We start from the raw sequence: 20,108 nt of genomic DNA on the forward strand, positions 1-20,108 counted from the left end.
TCTCTCGCTCTGTCTCTCTTTCTCTCGCTCTCTGTCTCTGTCTCTCGCTCTTTCTCTCTCTCTCTCTCTCTCTCTCTTTCTCTGTCTCTCGCTCTCTGTCTCTCTGTCTCTGTCTCTCTGTCTCTCTGTCTCTCGCTCTCTCTCTCTGTCTCTCGCTCTCTTTCTCTGTCTCTCGCTCTCTGTCTCTCGCTCTCTTTCTCTCGCTCTGTCTCTCTTTCTCTCGCTCTCTTTCTCTTTCTCTCTCTCTCTCTCTCTTTCTCTCGCTCTCTGTCTGTCTCTCTCTCTCTGTCTCTCTCTCTGTCTCTCTTTCTCTCTCTCTCTGTCTCTCTTTCTCTCTCTCTCTTTCTCTCTGTCTCTCGCTCTCTGTCTCTCTGTCTCTCGCTCTCTTTCTCTCGCTCTCTGTCTCTTTCTCTCGCTCTCTGTCTGTCTCTCTCTCTCTCTCTCTCTGTCTCTCTCTCTCTGTCTCTCTTTCTCTCTCTCTTTCTCTCTGTCTCTCGCTCTCTGTCTCTCTGTCTCTCGCTCTCTTTCTCTCGCTCTCTGTCTCTTTCTCTCGCTCTCTGTCTCTTTCTCTCGCTCTCTGTCTCTTTCTCTCGCTCTCTGTCTCTTTCTCTCGCTCTCTCTCTCTCTCTTTCTCTCGCTCTCTGTCTCTCGCTCTCTGTCTCTCGCTCTCTGTCTCTCGCTCTCTGTCTCTCGCTCTCTGTCTCTCGCTCTCTGTCTCTCGCTCTCTGTCTCTCGCTCTCTGTCTCTCGCTCTCTGTCTCTCGCTCTCTGTCTCTCGCTCTCTGTCTCTCGCTCTCTGTCTCTCGCTCTCTGTCTCTCGCTCTCTGTCTCTCGCTCTCTGTCTCTCGCTCTCTGTCTCTCGCTCTCTGTCTCTCGCTCTCTGTCTCTCGCTCTCTGTCTCTCGCTCTCTGTCTCTCGCTCTCTGTCTCTCGCTCTCTGTCTCTCGCTCTCTGTCTCTCGCTCTCTGTCTGTCTCTCGCTCTCTGTCTGTCTCTCGCTCTCTGTCTGTCTCTCGCTCTCTGTCTGTCTCTCGCTCTCTGTCTGTCTCTCGCTCTCTGTCTGTCTCTCGCTCTCTGTCTGTCTCTCGCTCTCTGTCTGTCTCTCGCTCTCTGTCTGTCTCTCGCTCTCTGTCTGTCTCTCGCTCTCTGTCTGTCTCTCGCTCTCTGTCTGTCTCTCGCTCTCTGTCTGTCTCTCGCTCTCTGTCTGTCTCTCGCTCTCTGTCTGTCTCTCGCTCTCTGTCTGTCTCTCGCTCTCTGTCTCTCTCGCTCTCTGTCTGTCTCTCGCTCTCTGTCTGTCTCTCGCTCTCTGTCTGTCTCTCGCTCTCTGTCTGTCTCTCGCTCTCTGTCTGTCTCTCGCTCTCTGTCTGTCTCTCGCTCTCTGTCTGTCTCTCGCTCTCTGTCTGTCTCTCGCTCTCTGTCTGTCTCTCGCTCTCTGTCTGTCTCTCGCTCTCTGTCTGTCTCTCGCTATTCTCTGTCTGTCTCTCGCTCTCTGTCTGTCTCTCGCTCTCTGTCTGTCTCTCGCTCTCTGTCTGTCTCTCGCTCTCTGTCTGTCTCTCGCTCTCTGTCTGTCTCTCGCTATTCTCTGTCTGTCTCTCGCTCTCTGTCTGTCTCTCGCTCTCTGTCTGTCTCTCGCTCTCTGTCTGTCTCTCGCTCTCTGTCTGTCTCTCGCTCTGTCTGTCTCTCGCTCTCTCTGTCTCTCGCTCTCTCTGTCTCGCTCGCTCTCTCTGTCTCGCTCGCTCGCTCTGTCTGTCTCTCTCTCTCTCTCTCTCTCTCTCTCTCTGTCTGTCTCTCGCTCTCTGTCTGTCTCTCGCTCTCTGTCTGTCTCTCGCTCTCTGTCTGTCTCTCGCTCTCTGTCTGTCTCTCGCTCTCTGTCTGTCTCTCGCTCTCTGTCTGTCTCTCGCTCTCTGTCTGTCTCTCGCTCTCTGTCTGTCTCGCTCGCTCTGTCTGTCTCGTCTGTCTCGCTCTCTGTCTGTCTCTCGCTCTCTGTCTGTCTCTCGCTCTCTGTCTGTCTCTCGCTCTCTGTCTGTCTCTCGCTCTCTGTCTGTCTTCGCTCTCTGTCTGTCTCTCGCTCTCTGTCTGTCTCTCGCTCTCTGTCTGTCTCTCGCTCTCTGTCTGTCTCTCGCTCTCTGTCTGTCTCTCGCTCTCTGTCTGTCTCTCGCTCTCTGTCTGTCTCTCGCTCTCTGTCTGTCTCTCGCTCTCTGTCTGTCTCTCGCTCTCTGTCTGTCTCTCGCTCTCTGTCTGTCTCTCGCTCTCTGTCTGTCTCTCGCTCTCTGTCTGTCTCTCGCTCTCTGTCTGTCTCTCGCTCTCTGTCTGTCTCTCGCTCTCTGTCTGTCTCTCGCTCTCTGTCTGTCTCTCGCTCTCTGTCTGTCTCTCGCTCTCTGTCTGTCTCTCGCTCTCTGTCTGTCTCTCGCTCTCTGTCTGTCTCTCGCTCTCTGTCTGTCTCTCGCTCTCTGTCTGTCTCTCGCTCTCTGTCTGTCTCTCGCTCTGTCTGTCTGTCTGTCTGTCTCTCTGTCTGTCTCTCGCTCTCTGTCTGTCTCTCGCTCTCTGTCTCTCTCTCGCTCTCTGTCTCTCTCTCGCTCTCTGTCTCTCTCTCGCTCTCTGTCTCTCTCTCGCTCTCTGTCTCTCTCTCGCTCTCTGTCTCTCTCTGTCTCTCGTTCTGTCTCTCTTTCTCTCGCTCTCTGTCTCTCTCTGTCTCCCTCTCGCTCTCTGTCTCTCTCTGTCTCTCGTTCTGTCTCTCTTTCTCTCGCTCTCTGTCTCTCTCTGTCTCCAACCTCACTCTCTCTCTGTTTGTGTTTCAGGCAGATAAAGGTTTTGACAAGACCATGTTTGAAAAGCAGATGTCAGTCATGAGAGGACAGGTGAGTTCTCTTCCTGTTTACCTTTGTGGATAAAGTAAAGTAGCACCCTATTCCCTATGTAGTGCACTACTTTAGACCAGAGCCCTATGGCACCCTATTCCCTATATAGTGCACTACTTTAGATCAGAGCCCTATGGCACCCTATTCCCTATATAGTGCACTACTTTAGACCAGAGCCCTATGGCACCCTATTCCCTATATAGTGCACTACTTTAGACCAGGGCCCTATGGCACCCTATTCCCTATATAGTGCACTACTATAGACCAGAGTCCTATGGCACCCTATTCCCTATATAGTGCACTACTTTAGACCAGAGCCCTATTCCCTATATAGTGCACTACTTTAGACCAGAGCCCTATTCCCTATATAGTGCACTACTTTAGCCCAGAGCCCTATGGCACCCTATTCCCTATATAGTGCACTACTTTAGACCAGAGCCCTATGGCACCCTATTCCCTATATAGTGTACTACTTTAGACCAGAGCCCTATGGCACCCTATTCCCTATATAGTGCACTACTATAGACCAGAGTCCTATGGCACCCTATTCCCTATATAGTGCACTACTTTAGATCAGAGCCCTATGGCACCCTATTCCCTATATAGTGCACTACTCTGGTCACCCTATTCCCTATATAGGGCACTACTTTAGACCAGAGCCCTATAGCACCCTATTCCCTATTTAGTGTACTACTTTAGCCCAGAGCCCTATGGCACACTATTCCCTATATAGTGCACTACTTTAGACCAGAGCCCTATGGCACCCTATTCCCTATGTAGTGCACTACTTTAGACCAGAGCCCTATGGTACCCTATTCCCTATATAGTGCACTACTTTAGCCCAGAGCCCTATGGCACACTATTCCCTATATAGTGCACTACTTTAGACCAGAGCCATGTGGCACTATATTCCCTATATAGTGCACTACTTTAGACCAGAGCCCTATGGCACTATATTCCCTATATAGTGCACTACTTTATACCAGGGCCCTATGGCACACTATTCCCTATATAGTGTACTACTTTAGCCCAGAGCCCTATGGCACACTATTCCCTATATAGTGCACTACTTTAGCCCAGAGCCCTATGGCACCCTATTCCCTATATAGTGCACTACTTTAGACCAGAGCCCTATGGCACCCTATTCCCTATATAGTGCACTACTTTAGATCAGAGCCCTATGGCACCCTATTCCCTATATAGTGCACTACTTTAGATCAGAGCCCTATGGCACACTATTCCCTATATAGTGCACTACTATAGACCAGAGCCCTATGGCACCCTATTCCCTATATAGTGCACTACTTTAGATCAGAGCCCTATGGCACCCTATTCCCTATATAGTGTACTACTTTAGACCAGAGGCCTATGGCACCCTATTCCCTATATAGTGTACTACTTTAGACCAGAGCCCTATGGCACTATATTCCCTATATAGTGCACTACTTTAGACCAGAGCCCTATGGCACTATATTCCCTATATAGGGCACTACTTTAGACCAAATCCCTATGGCACCCTATTCCCTATATAGTGTACTACTTTAGACCAGAGCCCTATGGCACTATATTCCCTATATAGTGTACTACTCTGGTCACCCTATTCCCTGTATAGTGCACTACTTTAGACCAGAGCCCTATGGCACCCTATTCCCTATATAGTGCACTACTTTAGACCAGAGCCCTATGGCACCCTATTCCCTATATAGTGCACTACTTTAGACCAGAGCCCTATGGCACCCTATTCCCTATATAGTGCACTACTTTAGATCAGAGCCCTCTGGCACTATATTCCCTATATAGTGTACTACTCTGGTCACCCTATTCCCTATATAGTGTACTACTTTAGACCAGAGCCCTATGGCACCCTATTCCCTATATAGTGTACTACTCTGGTCTAAAGTAGTGCACTATATAGGGAATAGGGTGCTGATTGAGACACTGTGTATATGTACATGGAATACCAGAATAATACCTGCTTGGCAAACCCCTCATTCCAAAATCACGGGCAGCTGCTGAGCGGTGTCATTAACATGGAGTTGGTCCACCCGTTGCTGTGACAACAGCCTCCACTCTTCTGGGAAGGCTTTCCACTAGATGTAGGAACATTGCTGCTATAACAGCCTCTACTCTTCTGGGAAGGCTTTCCACTAGATGATGGAACATTGCTGCTATAACAGCCTCCACTCTTCTGGGAAGGCTTTCCACTAGATGTAGGAACATTGCTGCTATAACAGCCTCCACTCTTCTGGGAAGGCTTTCCACTAGATGTAGGAACATTGCTGCTATAACAGCCTCCACTCTTCTGGGAAGGCTTTCCACTAGATGTTGGAACATTGCTGCTTTAACAGCCTCCACTCTTCTGGGAAGGCTTTCCACTAGATGTAGGAACATTGCTGCTATAACAGCCTCCACTCTTCTGGGAAGGCTTTCCACTAGATGTTGGAACATTGCTGCTATAACAGCCTCCACTCCTCTGGGAAGGCTTTCCACTAGATGTTGGAACATTGCTGCTATAACAGCCTCCACTCTTCTGGGAAGGCTTTCCACTAGATGTTGGGACATTGCTGCTATAACAGCCTCCACTCTTCTGGGAAGGCTTTCCACTAGATGTTGGGACATTGCTGCTATAACAGCCTCCACTCTTCAAGGAAGGCTTTCCACTAGATGTTGGAACATTGCTGCTATAACAGCCTCCACTCTTCTGGGAAGGCTTTCCACTAGATGTTGGAACATTGCTTCTATAACAGCCTCCACTCTTCTGGGAAGGCTTTCCACTAGATGTTGGAACATTGCTGCTATAACAGCCTCCACTCTTCTGGGAAGGCTTTCCACTAGATGTTGGAACATTGCTGTGGGGACTTGCTTCCTTTCAGCCACGAGCCTTCCAATTCATCCCAAAGGTGTTCGATGGGGTTGAGGTCAGGACTCTGTGCAGGCCAGTCAAGTTCTTCCACTCCGACCTCAACAAACCATTTCTGTATGGACCTTGTTTTGTGGGGGACATTGTCACGCTGAAACAGGAAAGGGCCTTCCCCAAACTGTTGCCATACAGTTTCGAAGCGCAGCCATGAAAAACAGCCCCAGAACATTATTCCTCCTCCACCAAATGTTACAGTTAGCACTATCCATTGGGGCAGGTTCTCCTAGTGGATGAAGGGGTGTCCACATGCTGCTGTGTATATAGTGGATGAAGGGGTGTCCACATACTGCTGTGTATATAGTGAATGGAGGGGTGTCCACATACTGCTGTGTATACAGTGAATGGAGGGGTGTCCTGTATATATAGTGTATGTATATATAGTGAATGAAGGGGTGTCCACATACTGCTGTGTATATAGTGAATGAAGGGGTGTCCACATACTGCTGTGTATATAGAGTATGACCTTTTTTTGTGACTCCAAATTGAGCTCAGGTGCATCCAATTTCCTTTCATCAAGGAGTCCACCTGAATGTCTTTCATTGTTCCTTTTTCACCTCTTTCTGTTAATTTCTGTTCTCTCTCCTGTCTCTCTCTGTCTCTCTGGCTCTCTCTCTGGCTCTCTCTCTGGCTCTCTCTCTGGCTCGCTCTCTCTCTGGCTCTCTCTCTGGCTCTCTCTCTGGCTCTCTCTCTGGCTCTCTCTCTGGCTCTCTCTCTGGCTCTCTCTCTGGCTCTCTCTCTGGCTCTCTCTCTGGCTCTCTCTCTGGCTCTCTCTCCTCTCTGTCTCTCTCTCCTCTCTGTCTCTCTCTCCTCTCTGTCTCTCTCTCCTCTCTGTCTCTCTCTCCTCTCTGTCTCTCTCTCCTCTCTGTCTCTCTCTCCTCTCTGTCTCTCTCTCCTCTCTGTCTCTCTCTCCTCTCTGTCTCTCTCTCTCTCCTCTCCTCCTGTCTCTCCTCTCTAGATCTTAAACCTGAGCCAGGCGTTGAAGGACAATAAAACTCCCATTCAGTTGGTCCAGATGCCCAGAGTCGTTGTGGAGAGACGGAGGACTGGAGGACAGGGGAGGGTGGTGACATTAGGAACAGCTTTCACCCAGACCTTCCACTGCAAGAGGCCGTTCTTCTCTTCCTGGTAGAGGGAGGGATGGCTGGGTGGAGAGATGAGGGAGGGAAGAGAGGGAGCCTCCACTGCAACACAATGACCTTCCCTCCTGGTAGAAAGTGAGAGAGAGAAATGAAGAGACTCTCAGAGCATCTTTCCTCCTGGTAGAGGGAGGGAGAAGGTCGGCGAGGGAGAGGGTGAGAGAGGGAAATGAAGAGACTCAGAGCATCTTTCCTCCTGGTAGAGCAAGGGTGAGGGATGGTGAGGGAGGGAGAAATGGTGAGAGAGGGTGAGAGAGGGTGAGGGAGGGTGAGGGAGGGTGGTTGAGAGAGGGAAATGAAGAGACTCAAGAGCATCTTTCCTCCTGGTAGAGGGAGGGAGGGTGAGAGAGGGAGAAATGGTGAGGGAGGGAGGGAGGGTGAGAGAGGGAGAAATGAAGAGACTCTCAGAGCATCTTTCCTCCTGGTAGAGCAAGGGTGAGAGAGGGAGAAATGGTGTGAGGGTGAGAGAGAGGGAGGGAGGGTGAGAGAGAGGGAGGGAGGGTGAGAGAGAGGGAGGGAGGGTGAGAGAGAGGGAGGGAGGGTGAGAGAGAGGGAGAGAGGGAGGGAGGGTGAGAGGGAGGGAGGGAGGGAGGGTGAGAGAGAGGGAGGGAGGGTGAGAGAGGGAGAAATGAAGAGACTCAGAGAGCCTTTCCTCCTGGGGGATTGGTTTGGAGTTGGACGTCTGGGGAAACATCTCAAATGGTTCCCTATTCCCTTTATAGTGCACTACATTAGGTCCTGGTTAATGGGATTAGTGCACTACATTAGGTCCTGGTCAATGGGATTAGTGCACTACATTAGGTCCTGGTTAATGGGATTAGTGCACTACATTAGGTCCTGGTTAATGGGATTAGTGCACTACATTAGGTCCTGGTCAATGGGATTAGTGCACTACATTAGGTCCTGGTCAATGGGATTAGTGCACTACATTAGGTCCTGGTTAATGGGATTAGTGCACTACATTAGGTCCCGGTCAATGGGATTAGTGCACTACATTAGGGCCTGGTCAATGGGATTAGTGCACTACATTAGGTCCTGGTCAATGGGATTAGTGCACTACATTAGGTCCTGGTTAATGGGATTAGTGCACTACATTAGGTCCTGGTTAATGGGATTAGTGCACTACATTAGGTCCTGGTTAATGGGATTAGTGCACTACATTAGGTCCTGGTTAATGGGATTAGTGCACTACATTAGGTCCTGGTTAATGGGATTAGTGCACTACATTAGGTCCTGGTTAATGGGATTAGTGCACTGCATTAGGTCCTGGTTAATGGGATTAGTGCACTACATTAGGTCCTGGTTAATGGGATTAGTGCACTACATTAGGTCCTGGTTAATGGGATTAGTGCACTACATTAGGTCCTGGTTAATGGGATTAGTGCACTACATTAGGTCCTGGTTAATGGGATTAGTGCACTACATTAGGTCCTGGTCAATGGGATTAGTGCACTACATTAGGTCCTGGTTAATGGGATTAGTGCACTACATTAGGTCCTGGTTAATGGGATTAGTGCACTACATTAGGTCCTGGTTAATGGGATTAGTGCACTACATTAGGTCCCGGTCAATGGGATTAGTGCACTACATTAGGTCCTGGTTAATGGGATTAGTGCACTACATTAGGTCCTGGTTAATGGGATTAGTGCACTACATTAGGTCCCGGTCAATGGGATTAGTGCACTTAGGAAGGGAATAGTGTTCGATTTGGGACGTATCCCGAGTGTGTTGAGCTCAGAGGAGACCCCAGGACGTCCTGAATGGAACCCTATCCAGTCCTGCACTACGTCTGACCAGATGCCCCATAAGGGGCTAGTGCACTTAGGGGAATATAGTGCTATTTGGGATACACGAACCGTGTCTTCGATTCTACTGCCAAAATCATTGTAATATAAGCATGAAGAAAAAAAATTTTTTTTTTTATGGAATTAAAAACTGGATAAAATACAATGTATGTTGCTTGAATTTGACAGTTTATATTTAAATAGAGCAATGCGTCTCCCGAGACATTTCAATGAGAGGGAAAACTGTCGCCGAGGAGTCGTCCCAAATAGCACTACTTTCGAGTGACTCTTTTTTTGGGGGGGGTGCACTCGATGGTCATTTTTCACAGCAATGAATGTATTAGCTGATTAACATGTATGTGTAATTGCTGGTGACGGTATGCTCTTGGCTATTATGGGATGGGTAGTGGCTTAAGCTCAAGGTACGCTGTGCGATATGACGTTGTCGTGCACCGGGGGGGGGGGGGGCGCGAACTTCCTGTTTTAAAGACAACGACAATTATAATCTTCCAAGATTGAGGCTGTGATTCAATCTGATCGCAGGTTGTAGGCAAATGTCCCAGCGTTTCGCAGAGATCCCATTCACAGTCAACGAGGCTCAGTCAGAAATGTGCCTTTTTTAAAAGGCCTCAAAGCCTACATCCCACGATCAGATTCAATCCCGGCCTGATTCTTCCAAAAGTAGAACTCCTGGCAGAATTGTATTTTGTTTGTTGTGATTTGTTGTTGTTGTCTGTAAACAGGAAGTTACCCTGCTATGTTTGATGATGTCACAATGCTGAGACTTCCGTTTGATCTCCCACCAAATGGGCGGGAAAGGAAAAATAAGGACATTCGCACACTTGCTAAACATTATCTACATCCCGTACAGCACCCTACTCCCTACATAGTGCACTACGTTTGACCAGGACCAAAAGGGATAAAGTAGTGCACTACGTTTGACCAGGGCCTATAGGGATAAAGTAGTGCACTACGTTTGACCAGGGCCTATAGGGATAAAGTAGTGCACTACTTTTGGCCAGGGCCTATAAGGGACAAAGTAGTGCACTACTTTTGGCCAGGACCTATAAGGGACAAAGTAGTGCACTACTTTTGGCCAGGGCCTATAAGGGACAAAGTAGTGCACTACTTTTGGCCAGGGCCTATAAGGGACAAAGTAGTGCACTACTTTTGGCCAGGGCCTATAAGGGACAAAGTAGTGCACTACTTTTGGCCAGGGCCTATAAGGGACAAAGTAGTGCACTACTTTTGGCCAGGGCCTAAGGGACAAAGTAGTGCACTACTTTTGGCCAGGGCCTATAAGGGACAAAGTAGTGCACTACTTTTGGCCAGGGCCTATAAGGGACAAAGTAGTGCACTACTTTTGGCCAGGGCCTATAAGGGACAAAGTAGTGCACTACTTTTGGCCAGGGCCTATAATGGACAAGGTAGTGCACTACTTTTGGCCAGGGCCTATAATGGACAAGGTAGTGCACTACTTTTGGCCAGGGCCTATAATGGACAAGGTAGTGCACTACTTTTGGCCAGGGCCTATAATGGACAAGGGGTAGTGCACTACTTTTGGCCAGGGCCTGTAAGGGACAAGGTAGTGCACTACTTTTGGCCAGGGCCTGTAAGGGACAAGGTAGTGCACTACTTTTGGCCATGGCCTGTAATTGACAAGGTAGTGCACTACTTTTGGCCAGGGCCTGTAAGGGACAAGGTAGTGCACTACTTTTGGCCAGGGCCTGTAAGGGACAAGGTAGTGCACTACTTTTGGCCAGGGCCTGTAAGGGACAAGGTAGTGCACTACTTTTGGCCAGGGCCTGTAAGGGACAAAGTAGTGCACTACTTTTGGCCAGGGCCTGTAAGGGACAAAGTAGTGCACTACTTTTGGCCAGGGCCTGTAAGGGACAAAGTAGTGCACTACTTTTGGCCAGGGCCTGTAAGGGACAAAGTAGTGCACTTTTCTTGGATAAAAGTAGTGAACTATATAGGGAATATGGTGCCGTTCTTCATAATTTATGCATCTTGAATTTTCTATTCCCGCTGTATAATGAATGTAAAGGTAGAATTGTATTTTTTTTAAATGTTGGAAACAATAAATGTAAATTTGGGATTGGTTTAAATGTGAACTTCTTCTCTTCATTGATCTATGTAATGTTCACTACGGTCGTGTTCCAATTGTGGGGCGGCAGTGTACCCTAGTGGTTAGAGTGTAGAGGAGGCAGGTAGTCTAGTGGTTAGAGTGTAGAGGAGGCAGGTAGCCTAGTGGTTAGAGTGTAGAGGCGGCAGGTCGCCTAGTGGTTAGAATGTAGAGGAGGTAGGATACCCTAGTGGTTAGAGTGTAGAGGAGGTAGGTAGTCTAGTGGTTAGAGTGTAGAGGAGGCAGGTAGACTAGTGGTTAGAGTGTAGAGGAGGCAGGTAGTCTAGTGGTTAGAGTGTAGAGGAGGCAGGTAGTCTAGTGGTTAGAGTGTAGAGGAGGCAGGTAGACTAGTGGTTAGAGTGTAGAGGAGGCAGGTAGCCTAGTGGTTAGAGTGTAGAGGAGGCAGGTAGCCTAGTGGTTAGAGTGTAGAGGAGGCAGGTAGACTAGTGGTTAGAGTGTAGAGGCCCTGTTTCAGTCTACATCAACATCACTCTACCTACTGTTGGCCCTGTTTCAGTCTACATCAACATCACTCTACCTACTGTAGGCCCTGTTTCAGTCTATATCACTCTACCTACTGTAGTCCCGTTTCAGTCTATAACACTCTACCTACTGTAGGCCCTGTTTCAGTCTACATCACTCTACCTACTGTAGGCCCTGTTTCAGTCTACATCACTCTACCTACTGTAGGCCCTGTTTCAGTCTACTTCACTCTACCTACTGTAGGCCCTGTTTCAGTCTACATCACTCTACCTACTGTAGGCCCTGTTTCAGTCTACATCACTCTACCTACTGTAGGCCCTGTTTCAGTCTACTTCACTCTACCTACTGTAGGCCCTGTTTCAGTCTACATCACTCTACCTACTGTAGGCCCTGTTTCAGTCTACATCACTCTACCTACTGTAGGCCCTGTTTCAGTCTACATCACACTACCTACTGTAGGCCCTGTTTCAGTCTACATCACTCCTCTACCTACTGTAGGTCCTGTTTCAGTCTACATCACTCCTCTACCTACTGTAGGTCCTGTTTCAGTCTACATCACTCCTCTACCTACTGTAGGTCCTGTTTCAGTCTACATCACTCACTCTACCTACTGTAGGTCCTGTTTCAGTCTACATCACTCTACCTACTGTAGGCCCTGTTTCAGTCTACATCACTCTACCTACTGTAGGCCCTGTTTCAGTCTACATCACTCTACCTACTGTAGGCCCTGTTTCAGTCTACTTCACTCTACCTACTGTAGGCCCTGTTTCAGTCTACATCACTCTACCTACTGTAGGCCCTGTTTCAGTCTACATCACTCTACCTACTGTAGGCCCTGTTTCAGTCTACATCACTCTACCTACTGTAGGCCCTGTTTCAGTCTACATCACTCCTCTACCTACTGTAGGCCCTGTTTCAGTCTACATCACTCCTCTACCTACTGTAGGCTCTGTTTCAGTCTACATCACTCTACCTACTGTAGGTCCTGTTTCAGTCTACATCACTCCTCTACCTACTGTAGGTCCTGTTTCAGTCTACATCACTCTACCTACTGTAGGCCCTGTTTCAGTCTACATCACTCTACCTACTGTAGGCCCTGTTTCAGTCTACATCACTCTACCTACTGTAGGTCCTGTTTCAGTCTACATCACTCTACCTACTGTAGGTCCTGTTTCAGTCTACATCACTCTACCTACTGTAGGTCCTGTTTCAGTCTACATCACTCTACCTACTGTAGGCCCTGTTTCAGTCTACATCACTCCTCTACCTACTGTAGGCCCTGTTTCAGTCTACATCACTCCTCTACCTACTGTAGGTCCTGTTTCAGTCTACATCAACATCACTCGACCTACTGTAGGCCCTGTTTCAGTCTACATCACTCCTCTACCTACTGTAGGCCCTGTTTCAGTCTACATCACTCCTCTACCTACTGTAGGCTCTGTTTCAGTCTACATCACTCTACCTACTGTAGGCTCTGTTTCAGTCTACATCACTCTACCTACTGTAGGCCCTGTTTCAGTCTACATCACTCCTCTACCTACTGTAGGCCCTGTTTCAGTCTACATCACTCCTCTACCTACTGTAGGTCCTGTTTCAGTCTACATCAACATCACTCGACCTACTGTAGGCCCTGTTTCAGTCTACATCACTCCTCTACCTACTGTAGGCCCTGTTTCAGTCTACATCACTCCTCTACCTACTGTAGGCCCTGTTTCAGTCTACATCACTCTACCTACTGTAGGCCCTGTTTCAGTCTACATCACTCTACCTACTGTAGGCCCTGTTTCAGTCTACATCACTCTACCTACTGTAGGCCCTGTTTCAGTCTACATCACTCTACCTACTGTAGGCCCTGTTTCAGTCTACATCACTCTACCTACTGTAGGCCCTGTTTCAGTCTACATCAACATCACTCCACCTACTGTAGGTCCTGTTTCAGTCTACATCACTCTACCTACTGTAGGCCCTGTTTCAGTCTACATCAACATCACTCCACCTACTGTAGGTCCTGTTTCAGTCTACATCACTCTACCTACTGTAGGCCCTGTTTCAGTCTACATCACTCTACCTACTGTAGGCCCTGTTTCAGTCTACATCACTCTACCTACTGTAGGCCCTGTTTCAGTCTACATCACTCTACCTACTGTAGGCCCTGTTTCAGTCTACATCACTCTACCTACTGTAGGCCCTGTTTCAGTCTACATCACTCTACCTACTGTAGGCCCTGTTTCAGTCTACATCACTCTACCTACTGTAGGCCCTGTTTCAGTCTACTTCACTCTACCTACTGTAGGCCCTGTTTCAGTCTACATCACTCCTCTACCTACTGTAGGTCCTGTTTCAGTCTACTTCACTCTACCTACTGTAGGCCCTGTTTCAGTCTACATCACTCTACCTACTGTAGGCCCTGTTTCAGTCTACATCACTCTACCTACTGTAGTCCCTGTTTCAGGTGTTTGTTTCACCTTTTTAGTAGCCTCAAAGTCATGAAGATGAACAGGACATGTTAGAGAGAAGGAATAAAGAACCGAACGAAAGAAAGACAGAAAGACAAGAGAGAACTGTAACAGTTATCTTAATTCTCCACTAGATGGCGCACGGCTCAGTTATAATCTTTGTCCAATTCTCTGGCAGCCTGTTTGTGTGCCAGTCACACAGTGCCCGTACAGGTTTGTGTGAGGGAGGGAGGTTTGCCATGGCGGGACAGCCTCCAGTGTCCACATTGAGTTCTAGGGGGGAGGGAGAGAGAGATTCATCATGGTCCGTCTGTTACAGTGTCCAGGTATCTGAATCACTCGCTCTGTTTGTCTTAGATGTGCTCTCCTCCACTCCTCATTACGCTACGCAGACAGTAGTCCTATTTGTTTATATAACATTGTATTACGTTTTTTTTTGTTTATGTTGAAGTATAAAGATTATAATACATAGAATACATTTGTGGAGCAGAATATCCAAGTGATAAAAATGGTTTAGCGCGATAAGAGACTGTACCACAAGCTCGTTGAAGAGACAACCGTCTAACTATCCAATGGAGTGCCTGTAATCCTCCCCAACTCCGTTCCAGCGTTTACCGAGAATCTCTCTTTCTGTCAGGCTTTTTGTTTCCCTCTTTTTATCACCGCGTTCTCGGGATGCGGGTGTTCTTATTCGCGGCGACGGTAATTTTCGCGCACAAGCTCACCGGGTCCGGAGCCGGCGCCGAGTCCAGCTCCAAAAAGTGTTCCTCCCAGTGCGACGTGAGCGCGTGTCCTAGTCCCAACTGCCCCAGCGGGTATGTCCCAGACCGGTGCAACTGTTGCCTGGTGTGTTCCCGGGGCGAGGATGAACTCTGTGGCCGGAAAAACGACCTGCCGTGTGGGGACGGCTTAGAGTGTAGGTCCCCTAACGCTCCTAACAAGGGCCCGTCGGGGAAGCGGAGCTCCAAGCGGCGACTGTGTCAGTGTAAGATGGGTTATAAGGTGTGTGGTAGCGACGGAAAGACGTACGGGAACGTGTGTCGGATGAAGGCTGCCAGTCGGAAAGCTCTTCAGAAGGGAAGGGAGGCCATCACCAAAGCACACAAGGGACCCTGTCCATCAGGTAAGTCCTAGCCGTTAGTCTAGCTCTCATCCAGGGCGTTACGTGCGGCCTGAGTTGCGTTTTACTGTGTGAGTACCATGGCAGCTCTACCATCAGGTAAGGCCCTGTCCATATGTAACGCCCTGGGCCAGAGCTAGCATATACCGTGCATTGGGAGGATTTACTGTATGAGTACCATGGCAGCTCTACCATCAGGTAAGGCCCTGTCCATATGTAACGCCCTGGGCCAGAGCTAGCATATACCGTGCATTGGGAGGATTTACTGTATGAGTACCATGGCAGCTCTACCATCAGGTAAGGCCCTGTCCATATGTAACGCCCTGGGCCAGAGCTAGCATATACCGTGCATTGGGAGGATTTACTGTATGAGTACCATGGCAGCTCTACCATCAGGTAAGGCCCTGTCCATATGTAACGCCCTGGGCCAGAGCTAGCATATACCGTGCATTGTGAATGTACTCAGACAGCTTGACCTTTTTACACATTTTGTTACATTACAGCCTCATTCTAAAATGGATTAAATTCTACACACAATACCATATAATGACAAAGCAAAAACAGGGTTTTAGACATTTCTACAGTTATAGGACTATAACAATAAACTAGTCTACAGTTAGACTATAACAATAAACTAGTCTACAGTTATAGGACTAGAACAATAAACTAGTCTACAGTTGTAGGACTATAACAATAAACTAGTCTACAGTTATAGGACTAGAACAATAAACTAGTCTACAGTTGTAGGACTATAACAATAAACTAGTCTACAGTTATAGGACTATAACAATAAACTAGTCTACAGTTATAGGACTATAACAATAAACTAGTCTACAGTTATAGGACTATAACAATAAACTAGTCTACAGTTGTAGGACTATAACAATAAACTAGTCTACAGTTATAGGACTATAACAATAAACTAGTCTACAGTTATAGGACTATAACAATAGACTATAACAATAAACTAGTCTACAGTTATAGGACTAGAACAATAAACTAGTCTACAGTTGTAGGACTATAACAATAAACTAGTCTACAGTTATAGGACTAGAACAATAAACTAGTCTACAGTTGTAGGACTATAACAATAAACTAGTCTACAGTTATAGGACTATAACAATAAACTAGTCTACAGTTATAGGACTATAACAATAGACTATAACAATAAACTAGTCTACAGTTATAGGACTAGAACAATAAACTAGTCTACAGTTGTAGGACTATAACAATAAACTAGTCTACAGTTATAGGACTAGAACAATAAACTAGTCTACAGTTGTAGGACTATAACAATAAACTAGTCTACAGTTATAGGACTAGAACAATAAACTAGTCTACAGTTGTAGGACTATAACAATAGACTATAACAATAAACTAGTCTACAGTTGTAGGACTATAACAATAGACTATAACAATAAACTAGTCTACAGTTGTAGGACTATAACAATAGACTATAACAATAAACTAGTCTACAGTTATAGGACTATAACAATAAACTAGTCTACAGTTATAGGACTATAACAATAAACTAGTCTACAGTTATAGGACTAGAACAATAAACTAGTCTACAGTTATAGGACTATAACAATAAACTAGTCTACAGTTATAGGACTATAACAATAAACTATAACAATAAACTAGTCTACAGTTATAGGACTATAGCAATAAACTAGTCTCCAGTTATAGGACTATAACAATAAACTAGTCTACAGTTGTAGGACTATAACAATAAACTAGTCTACAGTTATAGGACTATAACAATAAACTAGTCTACAGTTGTAGGACTATAACAATAAACTAGTCTACAGTTATAGGACTATAACAATAAACTAGTCTACAGTTAGACTATAACAATAAACTAGTCTACAGTTATAGGACTATAACAATAAACTAGTCTACAGTTGTAGGACTATAACAATAAACTAGTCTACAGTTATAGGACTATAACGATAAACTAGTCTACAGTTATAGGACTATAACGATAAACTAGTCTACAGTTAGACTATAACAATAAACTAGTCTACAGTTATAGGACTATAACAATAAACTAGTCTACAGTTATAGGGCTATAACAAACTATAACAATAAACTAGTCTACAGTTATAGGACTAGAACAATAAACTAGTCTACAGTTATAGGGCTATAACAAACTATAACAATAAACTAGTCTACAGTTATAGGACTAGAACAATAAACTAGTCTACAGTTATAGGACTATAACAATAAACTAGTCTACAGTTATAGGACTATAACAATAAACTAGTCTACAGTTATAGGACTATAACAATAAACTAGTCTACAGTTATAGGACTATAACAATAGACTATAACAATAAACTAGTCTACAGTTATAGGACTATAACAATGAACTCGGCTTATTTTTTTGCCCTATAAAAACCCAATCTTCCCATGTCATGTATTTCTTTTATGGATTCTGGCCCAATCAGAACTGTTGTTTCTTATGCTATACTTGATTAGCCTATCACAGCCCTACAGTCATTACCAGGGCTGAGTTTTGAATGTTCAACATTGGTTTTCTGAAGTTGTAGGCTATTTGCTTATGAGATTGCCTTTTATAGAAACCTAATTTGAGATGACTTATCTGAGCATGTGGTAACATTGTGTTCCGTATTCCACCATGGAATGTAGAAGTAAGGTTCTAATGAGGAGGGCTGTGAATAATGGGTTCCAACGGTTCTGCTGAGCCACTTCTTCTGTGGTTTCTGTAACATTGTGTTCCGTATTCCACCATGGAATGTAGAAGTAAGGTTCTAATGAGGAGGCTGTGAATAATGGGTTCCAACGGTTCTGCTGAGCCACTTCTTCTGTGGTTTCTGTTAGGAGACAAATGCCATGGCAGTGAATCACCTTTCACTCTTTTCCTTTGTATGCAGAGTTACTACAACAACAACAACAACAATATTCACTCTCTACTCCTCCTCTTCTCTCCTACTGTTCCTCCTCCTCCTCTTCTTCCTCCTCCTCCTCTTCCTCCTCCTCCTCCTCTTCCTCCTCCTCTTCTCTCATACTGTTCCTCCTCTTCTCTCCTCCTCTTCCTCCTTCTCTCCTCCTCCTCTTCCTCCTCCTCCTCCTCCTCTTCTCTCATACTGTTCCTCCTTTTCCTCCTCCTCCTTTTGTCTCCTACTCTTCCTCCTCTGCCTCATCCTCCTCTTCTCTCCTACTGTTCCTCCTCCTCTCCTCCTCTTCCTCATTCTCCTCTTCTCTCCTCCTTCTCTTCCTCCTCCTCTTCCCTCCTCCTCCTCCTTATCTTCTCTCATCCTCTTCCTCCTCCTCCACCTTCTCCTCCTTTTCTCTCCTACTGTTCCTCCTCTTCTCTCATACTGTTCCTCCTCCTCCTCCCCCACCTCTTCTCTCCTCCTCCTCCTCCTCCCCCACCTCTTCTCTCCTCCTCCTCCTCCCCCACCTCTTCTCTCCTCCTCCTCCTCCTCCCCCTCACCAGTCCTTCCCTTCCTCCTCCATTCTGATCCCACCATTCTAAATCTAACTCTATCATTCAGCATTCCATTTTGAAACATTCTAATTCAAACATTCTACACCATACTCAAACATTCCATTTTAACTTCTAACAATATTCCATTCTAACCACTGTTACTACAAGGTTGTGCTGGTTGTGAGTGTGACCGAGTGTTGTAGAGGTGGTGTTTCTGTGCTGACAGGATGGGTTCTTGTTGCCAGTATAGGTCCTGCTCCTGGCCATCCCAACAGCCCCAGATACAAGTTCAACTTCATAGCTGACGTGGTGGAAAAGATGGCTCCTGCTGTGGTTCACATAGAGCTCTTCCTCAGGTCAGTGTGTGTGTGTGTGTGTGCGTGTGTGTGTGTGTGTGTGCGTGTGTGTGTGTGTGTGTGTGCCTGTGTGCCTGTGTGTGCCTGTGTGTGTGCCTGTGTGTGCCTGTGTGTGTGCCTGTGTGTGTGTGCACTCATAGAAAAAATTGTTCCAAAATGGTTCTTTGGCTGTCCCCTTAGGAGAACCCTTTGTTGGTTCCAGGTATAACTATTTTGGGTTCCAGGTAGAACCCTCTGTGGAAAGGGTTTTACATGGAACCCAAAAGGGTTCTGCCTGTAACACACACACACACACACTGTTATCCTCCTCCTATGGGAACAGCCAAATATCCGTTTTAGGTTCCAGATAGCACCTTTTTTTCTAAGAATATAGGTGTGTGAATTGAACACATCCTGAATGTAAATTCAGCTTCTCTTCTCCTCCTTTCCTCTCTCCTTTCCTCTCTCCTTTCCTCTCTCCTTTCCTTTCTCCTTTCCTCTCTCCTTTCCTCTCTCCTTTCCTCTCTCCTTTCCTCTCTCCTTTCCTCTCTCCTTTCCTCTCTCCTCTCTCCTTTCCTCTCTCCTCTCTCCTTTCCTCTCTCCTTTCCTCTCTCCTTTCCTCTCTCCTTTCCTCTCTCCTCTCTCCTTTCCTCTCTCCTTTCCTCTCTCCTTTCCTCTCTCCTTTCCTCTCTCCTTTCCTCTCTCCTTTCCTCTCTCCTCTATCCTTTCCTCTCTCCTCTCTCAGACATCCTCTGTTTGGTCGTCATGTCCCTCTGTCTAGTGGTTCTGGGTTCATCATCAGCCCCTCCGGACTCATCGTAACCAACGCTCACGTGGTAACCGCTGCTGCCACGGTAACGGGCCGACCGCAGCTCCGCGTGCAGCTCCATGACGGGGGAGCGTACGAGGCCACGGTCCGGGACGTCGACAGGAAGTCTGATATCGCCACCATCAAAGTCAACCCTCAGGTAGGGAAGCTTTACCCTTAATTTAACAGGTTAGGTGGCCAGAGAGAGAGGGAGAGAGAGACAGAGAGAGAGAGAGGGGGACAGAGAGAGAGAGAGAGACAGAGAGAGAGAGAGACAGAGAGAGAGAGAGACAGAGAGAGACAGAGAGAGAGAGAGAGAGAGAGAGAGAGACAGAGACAGAGAGAGGGCGAGAGAGAGAGGGTGAAATAGAGGAAGCGATAAGAAGGAAGTAGACAGGAAGTCTTGATATCGCCACCATCAAAGTCAACCCTCAGGTAGGGAAGCTTTACCCTTAATTTAACAGGTTAGGTGGCCAGAGAGAGAGGGAGAGAGAGACAGAGAGAGAGAGAGGGGGACAGAGAGAGAGAGAGAGAGAGAGAGAGAGAGACAGAGAGAGAGAGAGAGAGAGAGAGACAGAGAGAGAGAGAGAGAGAGAGAGAGAGAGACAGAGAGAGAGAGAGACAGAGAGAGAG

The 20,108-nt window shown here is 46.9% G+C and overlaps 2 protein-coding genes and 1 long non-coding RNA gene across 3 annotated transcripts in view; all 3 read left to right on the plus strand.

Moving 5' to 3' along the window:
• The window catches only part of LOC135507208 (phosphatidylinositol 4-kinase type 2-beta-like), a 59,629-nt gene extending 52,475 nt beyond the window's left edge, over positions 1-7,154 (plus strand). Inside the window, exons 10-11 of the mRNA XM_064926798.1 lie at positions 2,796-2,855; positions 6,731-7,154. Coding sequence (XP_064782870.1) covers positions 2,796-2,855; positions 6,731-6,904 — 234 coding nt within the window. The 3' untranslated portion in view covers positions 6,905-7,154. The remainder of the gene's footprint in view (positions 1-2,795; positions 2,856-6,730) is intronic.
• Positions 7,155-7,280: 126 nt separating this feature from the next.
• Positions 7,281-10,803, plus strand: LOC135507209 (uncharacterized). The gene is made up of 2 exons (XR_010450623.1): positions 7,281-10,200; positions 10,281-10,803. It is a non-coding gene; the product is annotated as an uncharacterized LOC135507209 (long non-coding RNA).
• Positions 10,804-14,434: 3,631 nt separating this feature from the next.
• Positions 14,435-20,108, plus strand: part of LOC135506605 (serine protease HTRA3-like) — a 38,668-nt gene continuing 32,994 nt past the window's right edge. Inside the window, exons 1-3 of the mRNA XM_064925934.1 lie at positions 14,435-14,882; positions 18,583-18,688; positions 19,413-19,635. Coding sequence (XP_064782006.1) covers positions 14,435-14,882; positions 18,583-18,688; positions 19,413-19,635 — 777 coding nt within the window. The remainder of the gene's footprint in view (positions 14,883-18,582; positions 18,689-19,412; positions 19,636-20,108) is intronic.

Source organism: Oncorhynchus masou, chromosome 20, assembly GCF_036934945.1.
Source record: "Oncorhynchus masou masou isolate Uvic2021 chromosome 20, UVic_Omas_1.1, whole genome shotgun sequence".
Lineage (NCBI taxonomy): Eukaryota > Metazoa > Chordata > Actinopteri > Salmoniformes > Salmonidae > Oncorhynchus > Oncorhynchus masou.